General features: G+C 45.4%; 2 protein-coding genes across 2 annotated transcripts in view; one reads left to right on the top strand and one right to left on the bottom strand.

Annotated features, from left to right (window-relative positions):
• FABP3 (fatty acid binding protein 3) overlaps positions 1–15,284 on the top strand; it is a 414,574-nt gene that overhangs the window by 330,041 nt on the left and 69,249 nt on the right. The window lies entirely within an intron of this gene.
• The window catches only part of SERINC2 (serine incorporator 2), a 42,429-nt gene continuing 27,312 nt past the window's right edge, over positions 168–15,284 (bottom strand). Inside the window, exons 7-10 of the mRNA XM_063140094.1 lie at positions 13,568–13,658; positions 11,419–11,569; positions 7,988–8,200; positions 168–906 (exon numbers count right to left, since the gene is read on the bottom strand). Coding sequence (XP_062996164.1) covers positions 768–906; positions 7,988–8,200; positions 11,419–11,569; positions 13,568–13,658 — 594 coding nt within the window. The 3' untranslated portion in view covers positions 168–767. The remainder of the gene's footprint in view (positions 907–7,987; positions 8,201–11,418; positions 11,570–13,567; positions 13,659–15,284) is intronic.

Here is a 15,284-nt window from a genome sequence, read left to right as displayed (position 1 = left end):
TATGTCGAACCATGAGCTCTGCATACATTGAGAGGAAAAGCTTAAAAGGTCTGTCTCCGCGTATAAAAAATTCAACTTGCTTTGATAATATTTGGCTGAACCAAAGTGCTCTTCCCACAGAATACATGGAATCAGGTCTCATGGATAGAGATCCAATTTTGCTTGAATTTCCTTACACTCAGAATCTGTCCATTTATTTAATTTCCCCCAGTTACATCGAGTTCCATATCAAAATGATCTGAGATTAATCTAAAAGGCTTCTTGTAACAAGGCAAACTGTAAAAAGTTTTTAAACAGCTATATTTTTTTTTAAAAAAAACATTCTTATGCTGAGCATTCTTTAGAAAAATGACAGTTAGCAGTCTTTTAGGCTGCTCAGATATTTCACAATTGGCTTAGAGGTCATTAGCACTGGTAAGCAAACCTGTGTGTCCCCTACCACCCATCAATCATTTTGTCCTATGCATCAAGAATCCCACACAGAATTGGACCACTTCATTTTAACACTTTCCTTAGAAATAATAAAAAAGAACAGAGAAAGGCACAAGTGTGGAAGAGCTATCTGAATGCAAAAGAGCAAAAAAGGCAAAAGAAAAAAGAAATCCAATAGTTGACAGCTTTGGGATCCACAGGGACCAGCGCTCACATCCCAAGTTTAAGGAACAAGATTCCTTTTATCTATTCTTCCATGGCAACAAATCCTTCTTCTTTTTTCTTTTTCTTTTTTTGCTTGCACGTTCTGAGTGGCGCGGTGCTGCCTGGATCTTTCAGCTGAAATCGCGGTCCGGAAGCACAAGGGGAGCAACCAGAGTCCATGAGTAAAGGAGAAGCCCAACCCAACTGGAAGAGATCTTCACCCAAACCGCGGTCCAAGGGCTGGTGAAGTTCTGATGTTGTTGGTCAGGTCTAAGGAAAGAACACACACACACACACAAGCACAAGTCAAGTTACCAGTTTAAGACAGATTCCACAATGTTGCTCTCCAACACCAGCCCTGCCCTCACTTGACATCAGCATCCCATTCTCCTATAAAACAACATTTATCAGGGTGGCATATATGTTTCTCTCCCTGCCAATTCCAACAACTGTATCCTTTCAACAATCCTGTGAGGTAGGCTAGACAAAGAGAGCAGGGCCACCCCAAAATATTTTGTTGCCTTAAGCGAAAAACAAGATGGCGCCCTCTCCCATTCCATGCACAAAAGCCAACTGGACTGTTTTCGACACTGATTATGGGACAGTATCCTCCACTACACCTAAAGGCAAGAAGCTAACTTAATGAGGTTCAGGGGAGGCGACATGGTGCACAGCTCCAACAACAACATGCTGCTGCCTCCCAACATCTGCCACCTGAGGCTACTGCTTCACTCTGCCTAATGGTAGGGCCAGCCCTGAAAGAGGGAAAGGGAGAGAGCTAAGCCAAGGTCACTGAGTGACGTCTTACCCCCTCCTTTTAAAACCAAGGTCATGAAGGTCCGGTCTACCAACAGTTTGCTGGCATTTCCATCTTCAGAGACTGAATACCACTGAATACCAACAGCAAGAGCAAAGAAGGGCTGCTGCCTTCACGTCCTGCTTGCAGCCTCCTGATGCTCTACCCTGAGGGATGAAGTCCATTCTGAAGAAGCTCTCAGGGCTTCCTGTGGCGGGCAGGTCCAAAGGCAAAAGGTGTAGGGCCCAAAATACCAACATGCAAGCTTTTGCTGCCAGTAACTAAGCCTTAGAAGAGGCATTTCAGTCATTGGGAATGTGGAAGTGGGGAGGAACTACACAAAACACAGGAAACGAAAAATCTACTGGTGGCCAGGGAAAGAGGGCGTGGCCAGGGAAAGGGGGGTGGTCATCTAAGGAACCAAGGTGGGCCAGGTGCTAGACTTCTGATTTCACCAATTGGCTGAATTGAAATACTTTTTTCATATTTCAACCTTTTAGTAAGGGAGAAAATGCACAAAAGCCAGGAAACCACCCAATGATCGAAGGTCATGCAAGGAAAGGAGGGTGGCCATCTGGAAAACAAGTTTAGGACCCCAGGCAGTCCAGATTTGGCTTGTGTGAGGTGCGGAGCATAGCATTCCTGCTCTACAGCAGACACAAGCCAAATCTGGCCTGCCTGGGGTCCTAAACACGTCCTCCAGGGTTCCCCCGACGCTCACACAACCTGCTTGCTGGGACTGTGAGCGATGCCATGGCCTCAAACCGGCTGCAGCCAAGTCCTCTGCAAAACCCACACTGTTCAGTTCAGGTTATTTCTTGCATTGTTCCAGTGCACAGCTAACGAAGGAACTTATTTGGCTGAAGGCAGCGTCTGTGTACAGCCGGATCTCAGCTGCTCTCGGGGCAGGGAGCTGACGCAACGTTGCTCATGAGATCCCAAGCGGATAGAAGGCAACATCACACAGGCGGAGACCTTGCGCATCAGGAACGAGCTTTAACATCTAGACGTTTCTGTCTTTCGAACCAATGCTGGCAGCTTTCTTGTCCGTTGCTTTCACTGCTGCGGTAATAAGCACTGAAGGGGGGTGGGATTGCCTTTAAAGAGCATCTGGAAACTTCAGCTCATGCAAAATGCAGCAGTGAAAACGGCGAGTAGACGTCTGATTTCCCAATCACGTAACAGCAACATTGCCCTGACTTCACAGGCTACCAACGTCGTTCCCAGGCCTAATTTGAAATGCTGGTCTTGGACTTTAAAACAGTTCAAGACCTGGAAATCTAAAGAACTAAAAGACTGCCTCCTCTCATTCGAACCTCTCTGCGCTGCAGCCAGACTCACCCTCGGTCCATCCCTACAACCACATAAAATGTGGAGGGGAAGGATACAGACAGGGCCTTTTCATTGGTGGCACCCGAGCTATGGAATTCTTTGTCCTGGGGGACCTGGACAACTTCCTACCTTTTCACTTGAGACATCAATCAAAAACTATACTGTTTAGACACTTGTTCCATCAGAACTCTCTTTGACTGTTGGTTTCCTGATTGATTACCAAGACTGTTTTGGTTACGAAGATTGTTTAGTGATGAGTGATAGAGGCAGGGCCTTTCCAGCAGCAGCCCCATATCTTTGGAATTTTCTCCCAAAAAGTACATACAACCTCACCATTGTTAGATTTTTAAGCAGTGCTTAAAAACTCATTCACTGTGAACTGTGCTCTGTGTAAAGTGCTGTGAAACGGGTTTAAAACCTGGTTAATCAGCAGCTAATAATAATAATGATGATAATAATAATACTAACAATAATAATAACAACAATAATAATAACTGTTACCTGCCTCTCCCTCTAGATAAAGGGGATTGTTTGGTTTACATTTTAAAAAAATGTTTTATGGCTTAATTACCTTTTGTAAGCCACCTTGAGAAGGCTCAGCCCTGAAACGTGCCATGGAAGTATTTTAAAATAAATTGCTTGTGTTGCTTTCTTGATATTTTATCATAGAATAGTAAATGGTTAATAAGGATATTTAGAATCATAGAATAGCAGAGTTGGAGGGGACCTACAAGGCCATCGAGTCCAACCCCCTGCTTAATGCAGGAATCCACCCTAAAGCCTACCTGACAGGTGGTTGTCCAGCTGCCTCTTGAAGGCCTCTAGTGTGGGAGAGCCCACGATCTCCCTAGGTCACTGGTTCCATTGTCGTACTGCTCTAACAGTCAGGAAGTTTTTCCTGATGTTCAGCCAGAATCTGGCTTCCTGTAACTTGAGCCCGTTATTCTGTGTCCTGCACTCTGGGATGATCAAGAAGAGATCCTGGCCCTCCTCTGTGTGACAACCTTTCAAGTATTTGAAGAGGGCTAGCGTGTCTTCGCTCAATCTTTTACCAGCTTAGGCTGATATACCAGCTGCGCCCTTATCTGGACAGAGATAGCTTAGCTACAGTTATCCATGCTCTGACAACCTCTCGCTTGGATTACTGCAATGCGTTATATGTGGGGCTGCCTTTGAAAACGGTCCGGAAATTTCAACTGGTACAAAACAGGGCAGCCCGTTTACTAACAGGGACTGGCCGATGAGACCACATTACGCCAGTCCTTTTCCAGCTTCATTGGCTGCCAGTCCGGGCCCGATTCAAAGTGCTGGTATTAACATTTAAAGCCCTAAATGGCTTCGGGCCAGGTTATCTGAAGGAACGCCTCCTCCCATATGACCCTAAGGTCATCCTCAGGGGTCTTTATCCGTGAGCCTCTGCCAAAGGAAGTGAGGCAGGTGGCTACCAGGAGGAGGGCCTTCTCTGCTGTGGCACCCCGGCTGTGGAATGAGCTCCCTAAGGAGGTTCGCTTGGCACCTACATTATATGCTTTTAGACACCAGGTGAAGACCTTTTTATTCTCCCAGCATTTTAACAATCTATAAATACATTTTAACTTGATGTTTTAAATTTGTAATTTTGCATTGCTGCTGTTTTTATCTGGTTGAGCTTTCATATTGTATTTTATATTATGGTTTTATACTGTTGTTTTATACTTTGAATGGTTTTAATTTCTGTGAACCGCCCAGAGAGCTCCGGCTATTGAGCGGTATAGAAATGTAATAAATAAAAAAGTAATCTTCTCTTCTCCAGGCTAAACATGCCCAGTTGTTTCAGTCTCTCTTCATAGGGCTTTGTTTTCAGACCACTGATCATCCTCTGAACTTATCTTTATGATGGTTGATGGCCACCTGGTGGGTCCCACTGGGGACAATAAGCCAGAATATAAATTATCAAATAAGTAAAATATATTGCTAAGCATGAGAGGCAGCGAGCATTCTCTCAAAGCCTGTGCATATACAGTCAGAAGGCCGTATTTATGCAAGTTAAGAGGCCCAGGCAGTGTTAATGCCTCACCTCTGGATTTCCCCTTGAAATAATATCTACAAAATTGCATCCTGCCCCTTCCTGCCAAACCCTATTCCATTTCTCCTCTGCTATCAGAGCCTTTTTCTTACAGATCTGTTTCATTGCATCAACTCAATTAAACACCTTGCTCGTTCTCCCTGCTAGTAGACCCAGGCTATATTCAGGATCGTTCAACGGTCGCTTTGGAATTTGCTTTCCATGCTTTTTAAAAAATGTATTTTTAAATACGGCACACTGCATTGCATCGGGGCAGGCAGGATGAAATTGTGCGAATGCAGCATTGAGATATAAATAAAAAACCCTGAGCATGCAGTTCCAGGGGAAGTTTGCTTTTATTAATTTAGGTGCTCCTTTAGAAGAGAAAGATGAAGAGAAACCCATTCAAAGCAAGACACAACTAGGGCTTCCAGTGCAAGGGGGGGGGCACCATCCAATAGATCCAGAGGGCACCAGGTTGGAGAAGGCTGGAATAGGGAATTAAAAAAAAAAACTTAAAAATTCAAGGCATAAATGGATCTGATTCAAATTTGGTGACTCTAAAGCCCCCTTAAGAGCTATCACCTTGCCATGTTTCATCTCTTTATCTATAAAAAATATGCAATGTTGTTAATGTCCAATTTAAAAATTCCTAAAAATCAAAGCATGAACCGATCTGACTCACCTTGGTGGGGCTAAAGCCCTCCTTAAGAGCTACCACTGTGCCAAGCTTTATCTCTTTATCTTTAAAAATGAGGGAGCTGTAAGCATTTGATTAATTTCCATTGATTAGACCAGTTCTCCGAAAAGGGGCAGTTCTCCGACGGGTAATCCGATGGGGTGGAATAAGGGGAGGCGCTCCGAAATTGAGGCAGAGAATCGCCTCAACAGAGCTCTGGCTCGAATTTCAAGGCAGAGAAGACGCACTCTGCACACCCCTAATAGGTAATCTACTGAATTTTCCACCCAGAAAGCATTGGGTAACAGCCACTAGCTGAAACTGCTTTTTAAAATAAAGCAAGCAAATTATTTGGCAGTGGGGTGTGGGAGATCAGTTGGGGAACGTGCAGCATAAGACACACTCCCACATAACGGCCTTTGGCTGCGGCAACTGACAATTTCAATCTCAATTATGTGTTCATGGTTAAAACACCTCTGGAGTTGTTGTGGCTGAAAGGTGGGCTAGGGTAACCTAATATAATTAACAACTTATATGTGCAGGTAAACCTTTTGGCGCCATCTCCCAAACAGACTCCAACACACGGTCTGAGGTAGGGGGAAGGCAGAAATGCCCACGTTAAGCTCTTTTAAATCCCACTACCGCCACCACCAGTGCAATATTAAGAACATATGCACCTCCCATATGTACCTGTCCAGATCCTAAGGTCATCCTCAGGGGTCCTTTTCCATGAGCCCCTGCCAAAGAAAGTAAGGCAGGTGGCTACCAGGAGCAGGGCCTTCTCTGCTGTGGCACCCCGGCTGTGGAATTAGCTCCCTTAGGAGGTTCGCCTGGCACCTACACTATATTCTTTCAGATGCCAGGTGAAGACCTTCTCTCAGCATTTTAACAGTTTATAAATTTAATTTTAACTTCCCTGTTTTAAATTTGTATTTCTGCAGTGCTGCTGATTTTATCCTGGTTGTGCTTTTAAGATTGTATTTTATATCATGTTTTTAACCACCCAGGGAGCTTCAGCTATTGGGTGGTATAAAAATGCAATAAATAAATAAATAAAACATAAGAGCCCTGCTGGATCAGACAAGGGTCCATCTGGTCCAGCCCTCTGTTCACACAGTGGCCAACCAGCTGTTGACCAGGGACCCACCCATGTCCCCCAGAAACAGGTCAATATAGGCTAATTGCATGCCAAGCCCTTAAAATCCCCATCTTAGAATTGAAATTCCAGCAGGAGGGCCGTATGTGCTGACCTCCAGCTGCTGTGGCAAATACTTTCCTTCTGCTTTCCTGTCTGTGTGGCTGTTGCAGTCAGCCGCTAAACCTGACCTTTACACAGACTCTCCACCCACCCACTCAAAAAAGCGCTCTGCAGAAGTTCTTTGACACACAGGCCCTCTCTAGTTCCCTTGTGTTCAGAAATTGACATCGGAGAATGGGGGTGGGAGGGGGGAAGGCTTTGGCAGAGAGGCCTGCCTTTTTGCTGCTTCGGAGCCCGTAGGCCAGCCTCTACCCCACCAAGACTCAAACGTCAAAAGCCAGCCCTCCGCAAACCTGCCTGGCACGGCTGCAGGTATGCCTGTGCGATGGCAAGTCATGTGCTATAAATAGCCCAGTGTTTACAGCTGGGGGTTAGGTAGGTACGCAGGGCTGCAGAAGCCCTGCTCAGAGCTTGAGAACTCCATATTCTTTGTTTTTATTCTTTTATTCTATTTGTTTACCACTCCGAAATTCATAGAATCATAGAATAGTAGAGTTGGAAGGGGCCTATAAAGCCATCGAGTCCAACCCCCTGCTCAATGCAGGAATCCACCCTAAAGCATCCCTGACAGATGCTTGTCCAGCTGCCTCTTGAAGGCCTCTAGTGTGGGAGAGCCCACAACCTCCCTAGGTAACTGATTCCATTGTCAGACTGCTCTAACAGTCAGGAAGTTTTTCCTGATGTCCAGCCGGAATCTGGCTTCCTGTAACTTGAGCCCGTTATTCTGTGTCCTGCACTCTGGGAGGATCGAGAAGAGATCCTGGCCCTCCTCTGTGTGACAACCTTTCAAGTATTTGAAGAGTGCTATCATGTCTCCCCTCAATCGTCTCTTCTCCAGGCTAAACATGCCCAGTTCTTTCAGTCTCTCTTCATAGGGCTTTGTTTCCAGACCCCTGATCATCCTCGTTGCCCTCCTCTGAACATGCTCCAGCTTGTCTGTGTCCTTCTTGAATTCCGGAGCCCAGAACTGGATGCAATACTCTAGATGAGGCCTAACCAGAGCCGAATAGGGAGGAACCAGTACCTTATGTGATTTGGAAGCTATACTTCTATTAATGCAGCCCAAAATAGCATTTGCCTTTCTTGCAGATCGCACTGTTGGCTCATATTCATATTGTGATCTACAACAATTCCAAGTTCCTTCTCGTTTGTAGTAATTCTTGAATGGGGAGCAATGTATAAATACTATAATAAATAAATAAGACGGAGAACTGTGGCATGGGATATATGGCTTGCACGCACCTGTACCAGTTGGTGAGAGTCATCATGATGTAGAGGGAGGCCAGAAAGAGGCAGATATGGAAGAAGGTGTAGTTGTAAGTCACACCATCCTCTTCATTGTCGTAAGCCCGGTGCGCCCCATCTTCAGGGCTAGAGTTACCACCCCCAAGCATTGCTGGGCTCTCCTCTGTCAGCATCATCTTGTTTACTTGGGCATGGTCAGAGGACCGGATGCTGAAAGCAAGGAGAACAGAAAAACGTCAATGGTATATAGGGACGGCGTAGAAGTCTGCAACCTTTTCAAATGAGTTCAGATCTCTATGAATTTGAGCTGCGGATTCTGCAGCAGACGGGCTTTTTCCGAGTCATACGGATCCCATGGATTTGGTAAACATTTTAAAACTTTTCGGGGGTGGGGGGAGGATTTGCACTAATTCTCATTAGTTCATGTGCATGTTCCCACATATGCACACTTGTGCACTTGCACTCATTTGCATTAACTCAGGTGCATTTGCGCAAGTAGAACGGATTTCTAGTTTTAACCCACCCACCCTGATTCTGTCAAAGAGCAATTACCAGAAGAAAAGATACCAGACAATCTAAGAAATGGACTTAACAAAATCTTTACAGTCTACTTGTACATACCAACATCCTTTTCTACATTTTTGGTTTGCTCTATGATGCCATAGAGCCATTATTATTATTATTATTATTATAGCCAAAGCTCTCTGGGCGGTTCACATAAGATAAAAACACTTAAAAACAATATACAAAGATTAAAAACCACAAAAACAAGCAAAATACACATACATTTAAAACCACTATAAATAACAACTTTAAAAACAATGAGCCAAAAAAAGACCCACGGTCATTATATATTGCTAAATGCCTGGGAGAAGAGAAAAGTCTTGACCTGGCGCCAAAAACATAACAATGTCGGTCAGGGAGATTGTTCCACAGTTGGGAGGCCACCACAGAGAAGGCCCTCTCTCTTGTCGCCTTCCTGCCACACTCGTGCACATTCCAATGTACAACCACCTTCTCAGTATTGTGGGCTATCTTCAGATTAGGTTCTTTGGTTTTAGTTTTAGTTTTGTTTCTTTAAGGGGGACATTTACAGATGGTTGTGCACACAGCTTTGCCAGGAGACGAATAAATAAAGCACACTGCAAGCAATCCAGGGTAGGGTTCAGTTCCCCTACCACGTATGCTTCTGTTCATGTAACTTGGAAACCACACACAAACACTTGTGGTTGACCTGTCATGTCTAGTTGCAACCTCACTGAGATGTGTTTTGTCTCTACACTACAGACTACAGCACATAGCAGTGGTGTAAGGCGGTCTTGTGATAGAATGCACTCCATACGAAATAGAATATTAAACTTTCCCTCAAGTAGATAACTAGCATGTCAGGGGAAAGTGTACTAGCCTAGCTTTCTCCATGCAGGGATTTTTATATAAATAAACAAAGTGGAGGAGCATTCCATCATCTGAGCATCTCCCCACCACACACTTTATTTCAGCCTGAAATAGTAAAGCCCAAACACAGGTTTATGACCTCAGAGAGAAGTAAGCCCCAAGTCCCACTGAAAATGAATAGAAGTGCAGTATTACATTTAAGAACTTTATGCTCACCTTCCCATTCATAGCACCCCCACCTTCCAGCTGTGGAATGCCCTCCCCAAAAAGTCCCACCTGGTGTCTGCTCTAATGCAGTCTTAGTGCCAGTCTAAGACCTTTTTATTTACCGGGCCTTTGAAAACGATTTGGTGATGTAGATTTTTGCCCCTCTGCTCTCAGTTTTAAAACTGAGTTCGCTCTGTGGTTTTATTTCTTTGTACCCATTTTGAAATTGGCCATTTTGTCTGTATTGTCATGTTTTCTTAATTTGTTACTTTTATGGTATTTAATTGTAATGATAACATTTTTAACGTTCTAAGCTGCGCAGGGAACTGCTGTTATAGGGTGGCATATAAAACAACAAGAGTATTCTGTATATAGGCAGAATATAAACTGAATAAACAAACAACAACAACAGAAACAAGAAGATCATAACTATAATAAGCCCACCAGGGCAGTTATAGGTTTTCTCTTCCTGGACAGCTGCCACGATAAAGCAATTTTAACTTGGTTCATGGTTTAATTTGTTTTTAGCTGTGTATATTTACTGTTTTATACTGTATGCTTTTATCTGTACGCCGCCCTAATATCTTAATGATATAGGGTGGGATATAAATGTTTTAAATAAATAAATCAATGTGACCATCATAAACTCAACCAACTTCCTTGTTTTCTTATTAATCTTCACTTACTATAGGGAGCAATTTACTTTTCATTACCACCAGAGGGAGACCAGAAACTAAAACAGAAATAAGCAAAGTACATAATGTGAGGGACAGATCAGTGACCAATTGGTAACTCACATGACATTGTTTCATCTGTGCCTCTAGCCTTGAACACAAAATAAGGCTCAGATTCCAACCTTTTTTTAATATATCTGGAGTGATTAGCATTTGTCCTCCACTTATGCCAGTGGAGGCTGGTGGCTCAGATGTCAGCAGGGCAGTGAATCCCCTCTGGATGTTTCGAGAGCTCCTTTGGAGTTCTGGTGGGTTATGACTGAAACTCGGAGAGGATTCACCACCCCACTGATATAGGCGCCACCAGCCTCCACTGACTTACGGAATACTTTTTTAAGTTAAGAGGATGTTAAAACAAGGTTATTGAACCTCCATGGCTCACCTAGGAAGTTGGTTTACACAGGGTCAGACCATGGCCTACACACTGACTCTCCAGGAGGTCAGCCAGGTGTCTTGCTCAGCCTTACCTGTAGATACCAGGGACTCAACTTAGGGAATGAGCAGTACTGACCTTGGAATGTCTCACCGCTTGAGGATGTAGGGGGGATGCAACGCAGTAGAGTACGACCACTCGTAGCGAGATCCTCACTGTCATAGTCTCATTCCTAACCCATCTCAGACAACCTGAGTGGCTCGTTAAACCCCTCACTGAGGGTGGGTCTTTCTAGAGAGAGACACACACCACATGGCCAGCCTTTTGGAACGCCTCATGAGTTGACGTTGCTCTTCTCACCTAGCTCAAAGCCTCACCTGGGATCTTGTATTTCTAACTCCTCTTCCAACTCCGGCATTCTCGTGGATAAAGAGGGTCCTGGCTGACTACTTTCCAATGAATCACCTTGCACCTGGACAACCTTCCCTCTGGGACTGTTAGTCTCTTGCAACTTTGGAACTTCAGCAAGCCCTTCCACCTCCTCCTCCCCCTCTGAACCCCCCCTGTCTGTTTAGGATGCCTCTACAGAGGGGCTGGGCCCAATCCCTGCATGACCCGGAATACAACACTTTGGGAATAATGATTTTGCATGGATGTTACGGCACCTCGGTCTGACATTCCACTGAGTTTTTCGATTCCAAACGTAGCTGGATGCTCACCTTATGAAGAGCGTACACAGGACGAAGATGACTAATCCGACAATGCTTGGGGCATCCCACCACTGAGTCGGCTGTGGTGGGATGGTGTTGTTGTCCACAGTGGTGCTGTTGTCCTCCTTCAGGACCAGCAGAGTTGGGTTGCAGTACTTGTCTACAAAGGACAGACAGACGCGAAGTGATTTACATCTAAATGCCAACAACCGCATAGACAATCCAGACCCTCACAAGCACTGGAGGCCCCGCCAGCTGCTCAGTTTGCACCAATGACTGGAGTGGGAAAGTTGATCTCCATGCATGATGGGCGGCATGATCAGATCTTCTTTCTCCATTAAAATGAATCACACATCCTTTGTTCGGGGCGGGGGGGGGGCGTTCTACAGCAGGGATGAGGAACCTGTGACCTTCCAGAAGATGCTGGACTACAATTCCCATCATCCCTGACCATTGACCATGCTGGCTGGGGCTTATGCAAGTCAAGAGTCCAACCATATCTGGAGGGGCTCAATGTCACTACCAATGTTATACTACACCGTTAAGACTTTTTACAAAAGAAACTGAATTCCAGGCCAAGCAGACATTACTTTAAAGACGCGGCTGGCAGCTGATTTGGATTAGGAACCTTGTGTGTGTGTATGTATGTTTGTGTGAAGTGGGCAGGGTTTAACCCTACCCCACTAGACTTGATCCCACCCAAAAAAATGGGTCACTATTTTGCAATAAAAACGTCAAGCACAGGCTGGATCAGGCGAACAGCATGGGGAAAAGGATTAAAGCCCCATCACCCCCCACCCCCAGGCAAGAGTCCCAATCCAGATTTGGGGCCCTGTGCCTACTGAAAGATGCAGCTGCTAGTGACGTCTTTCGAGTAATGACTGTTTTGTCCCACAGAATCAGTAGATTCAATAGCCACAAAACACCCATCTAAACCTCCAGGTGTCAATAGCACCATCAACCTAAGCTACATAGGAGGGCACATCCTTAAAACTGACACAAAATGCCTTGGGGGGAAATGAAACGGAACAAAAACCAAGAAGTCGCCCAACAAGGAAAGAAAGTTAGTTCACAGTGGCATTGAACAAACTGCCATCAGATCCATAACAAATGCACACAGCGAATGAGCGCCAAAATCAGAATTGCCCCCATACACACACACACACACACACACACACTGTGCTGGAGTTCGACTAGTTTGTTCTGCCAATAAACTCTCTTTCTTAAAAGTATGACTTGCAGACTCAGCTGTCCGAGTTTTACACATTGGGGACAAACTGGGGCGAATAGTAAGTTAAGTGTGTGGACATCCCAAAGGATGATGTTACAATTAATATTGTCAGGGCCAGCCCTACCATTAGACAGAGCGAGGCTGCCATCTCAGGCGGCAGATGCTGGGCGGGGGGCAAGGAGTGGTGGTGAGGTGTTGGAGGACAAAGCCGTGTGGGCCACGTGGACTGACCTATTTCCCCTAAGCTAGCCTTTTCCCCTCAAGTGTGATAGATGGCAGTATCCCATTGCCAGCGCTGAAGAAGGATTGGCTTCTATGTGAGAAGAATTCACTAGGTCCTCCACACTCTACATTCTATCAGTGATATCAACTATAAAAGGCCCGGCCATAAGGGATCTAGAGGCCACACCTAACTGCTAAAGTCCTATTTCACAAACTTAAGATAGACAAGTTTCTGGAGGTTACCTTAGTAGGAACTTGGCTTTGAGAAGTATAGGTAGATTGACCAAAATATAGCTCCATGTAGATGTTGGGGGAGAAAGAGGTGAGATACCACAACATGGAAAGACGAGCCAGCCCACCAAGGTGAAGTAGGTAGATCTGCTGAATCCCTGAACATCAATGTCCTTAGTCTAATGCGCACCACAATAGCACCACACCATAGCTGTAGCACATACGGAGGAGCCAAGGTAATATCTGGAGATCAGGTGGGTACCAATATGGACACTTACTTCACTTGCCCAATTGATTTCATAGCCAACCTCTTTTATAGCATCTTTGCGTTCTCTGCCAATTCCGTTCACAGGAACATTTTTTTATCCAGATTATGTGGTTCGGTAGCCAGGACATTTCGATTTGGAAAAAGCGGGAGACGTATTTCAAAAAGGAGTGAACAAAACACATCCAGGGCAGGCCGAGGCTACTTACTTGGTACGTTTGCCAAGGCTGACCAGGTGACAAACATGGTGTAGAGCGTAATGATGGAGGCCTGCAGCAGGCCGGAGTGAGGCTGAGCGTCCTGCGGAGAAGAAGGAGGGGGGGTTCCGGTTAAAGTCCTGGAGCATCTTCGATGCAAAGCAAGGCCAAACTAGACCTGATGCTGAATGCATCGTTGCTTTTGTTTATTCATTCGAAAACCCTGCATGTTAAATGCAAAGTGCATGAGCTGGGGACAGAGGCTGATAAGCAACGGGGGCAGAAAGGGCACAGAGAGCGAATTTGACCCTTTTCCTCCTCTGAAGTTGGTATTTGCTTGTTGGGGGCAGGGCGGGTAGAATTCCCTATTGGCACCAGTGGCAATGCAATCTGATACATTTTTTTAGAGAGTCCATGTTAAATACAAAGATGCATTTAACACCATGCCTAATCGCGACGTGCATTTTCTGTTGCCAGAATCTGCAGGAAGATAGTCTGCGTGTCAGAGCCTGCGGAGATTCGGACAGAGCACACATAGTCCCTGGCCGGGTTCACACACAACACTAACCCAGCATGGGTTATTGTGTTGTCTGTACACAGTGCATTTTCCATAGGGTGGCTTTTTTACCATGCAGGGTAGTTTATTTTTCTCGCACAAGCCACATTGAGAACTCATGGCTTGTTGTCCGGCCATTCAGGATGGTTAACAAGCCACACTGTGTGGATTACAAGCAACCCCGCAGAAAACACGCTGCGTTCAGACAACATGATAACCCACAGTTCAACAACAACCATACTGGATGGGTTAGTGTATTGTCTCAACGCAGCCCCCTGTCTACGGAGTTGAGTGCCAGCTTCATCCAGTGGAGGCTGGTGGCTTCGATGTCAGTGGGGCAGTGAAGCTATTCTGGGTTTCAGTTAGAAGTTCAGAGTTCTGGGTTTATTTATTTATTGCATTTTTATACCGCCCAATCACCGAAGCTCCCTGGGCAGTTCACAACCCATCAGAACTAGTCAGAACTGATATCCAAATTTTGAAGTTCTGACTGAAATCAAAGCGGATTCAATCACCCACTGACCTCGGAGTCACCAGCCTCCACTGGCCTCATCGGCGCCTAGTCAAGATACATTACTACCGTTTAAAACACTGCCAAAAACAGCCAGCCAAATCTTCTGCTTGATCATCATGCTTACTGCCTCTTCCAGGAGACGAGTCTCAAAATAATCCACCCATAGCTCTGAAGAGCATGACTCAAACATCAAACATGAGCCAAATGGCAGGCCTGGCAGGTTTAAGTAGCCTCATGACCCCTGGCATGTGCCTAAGGGCCCACTGTCCGCTTCCTTCTCGTAACTGGCAGATGCAAAGAAAGAAAGAAAGAAAAACAGTAAGTTCTAAGCTCAATGCAGCCTCTTCCTCAAAGCGTGGCTCTGAGAAAACACCGAAGGGGTTGCGAATTAATACTCAGGCCACCATGCTATCCTACCCCACCCTCAGAGTGGCATTTGTTTGTGATCCTGGAAGGGATGAAGTGTAGAAAGCTAAGAACATAAGAAGACCTACGCTGGGTCAGACCAAGGGTCCATCTAGTTCTGCATCCTGTCCACACAGCGTAGGGTGACCATATGACCGGATTTGCCCGGGTTTTTGATGGCAAATCCGGGAGGGGGAGGGGAAATCCGGATTTTTGTTTCCAAAGAGCAGCTCTAATGGGAATTAACAAAAATG

Source organism: Elgaria multicarinata, chromosome 13 (genome assembly GCF_023053635.1).
Source record: "Elgaria multicarinata webbii isolate HBS135686 ecotype San Diego chromosome 13, rElgMul1.1.pri, whole genome shotgun sequence".
Classification (NCBI taxonomy): Eukaryota; Metazoa; Chordata; class Lepidosauria; order Squamata; family Anguidae; genus Elgaria; species Elgaria multicarinata.
The sequence above is the reverse complement of the archived record's forward strand: the minus strand, read 5'-3'. Positions and strand labels throughout refer to the sequence as shown.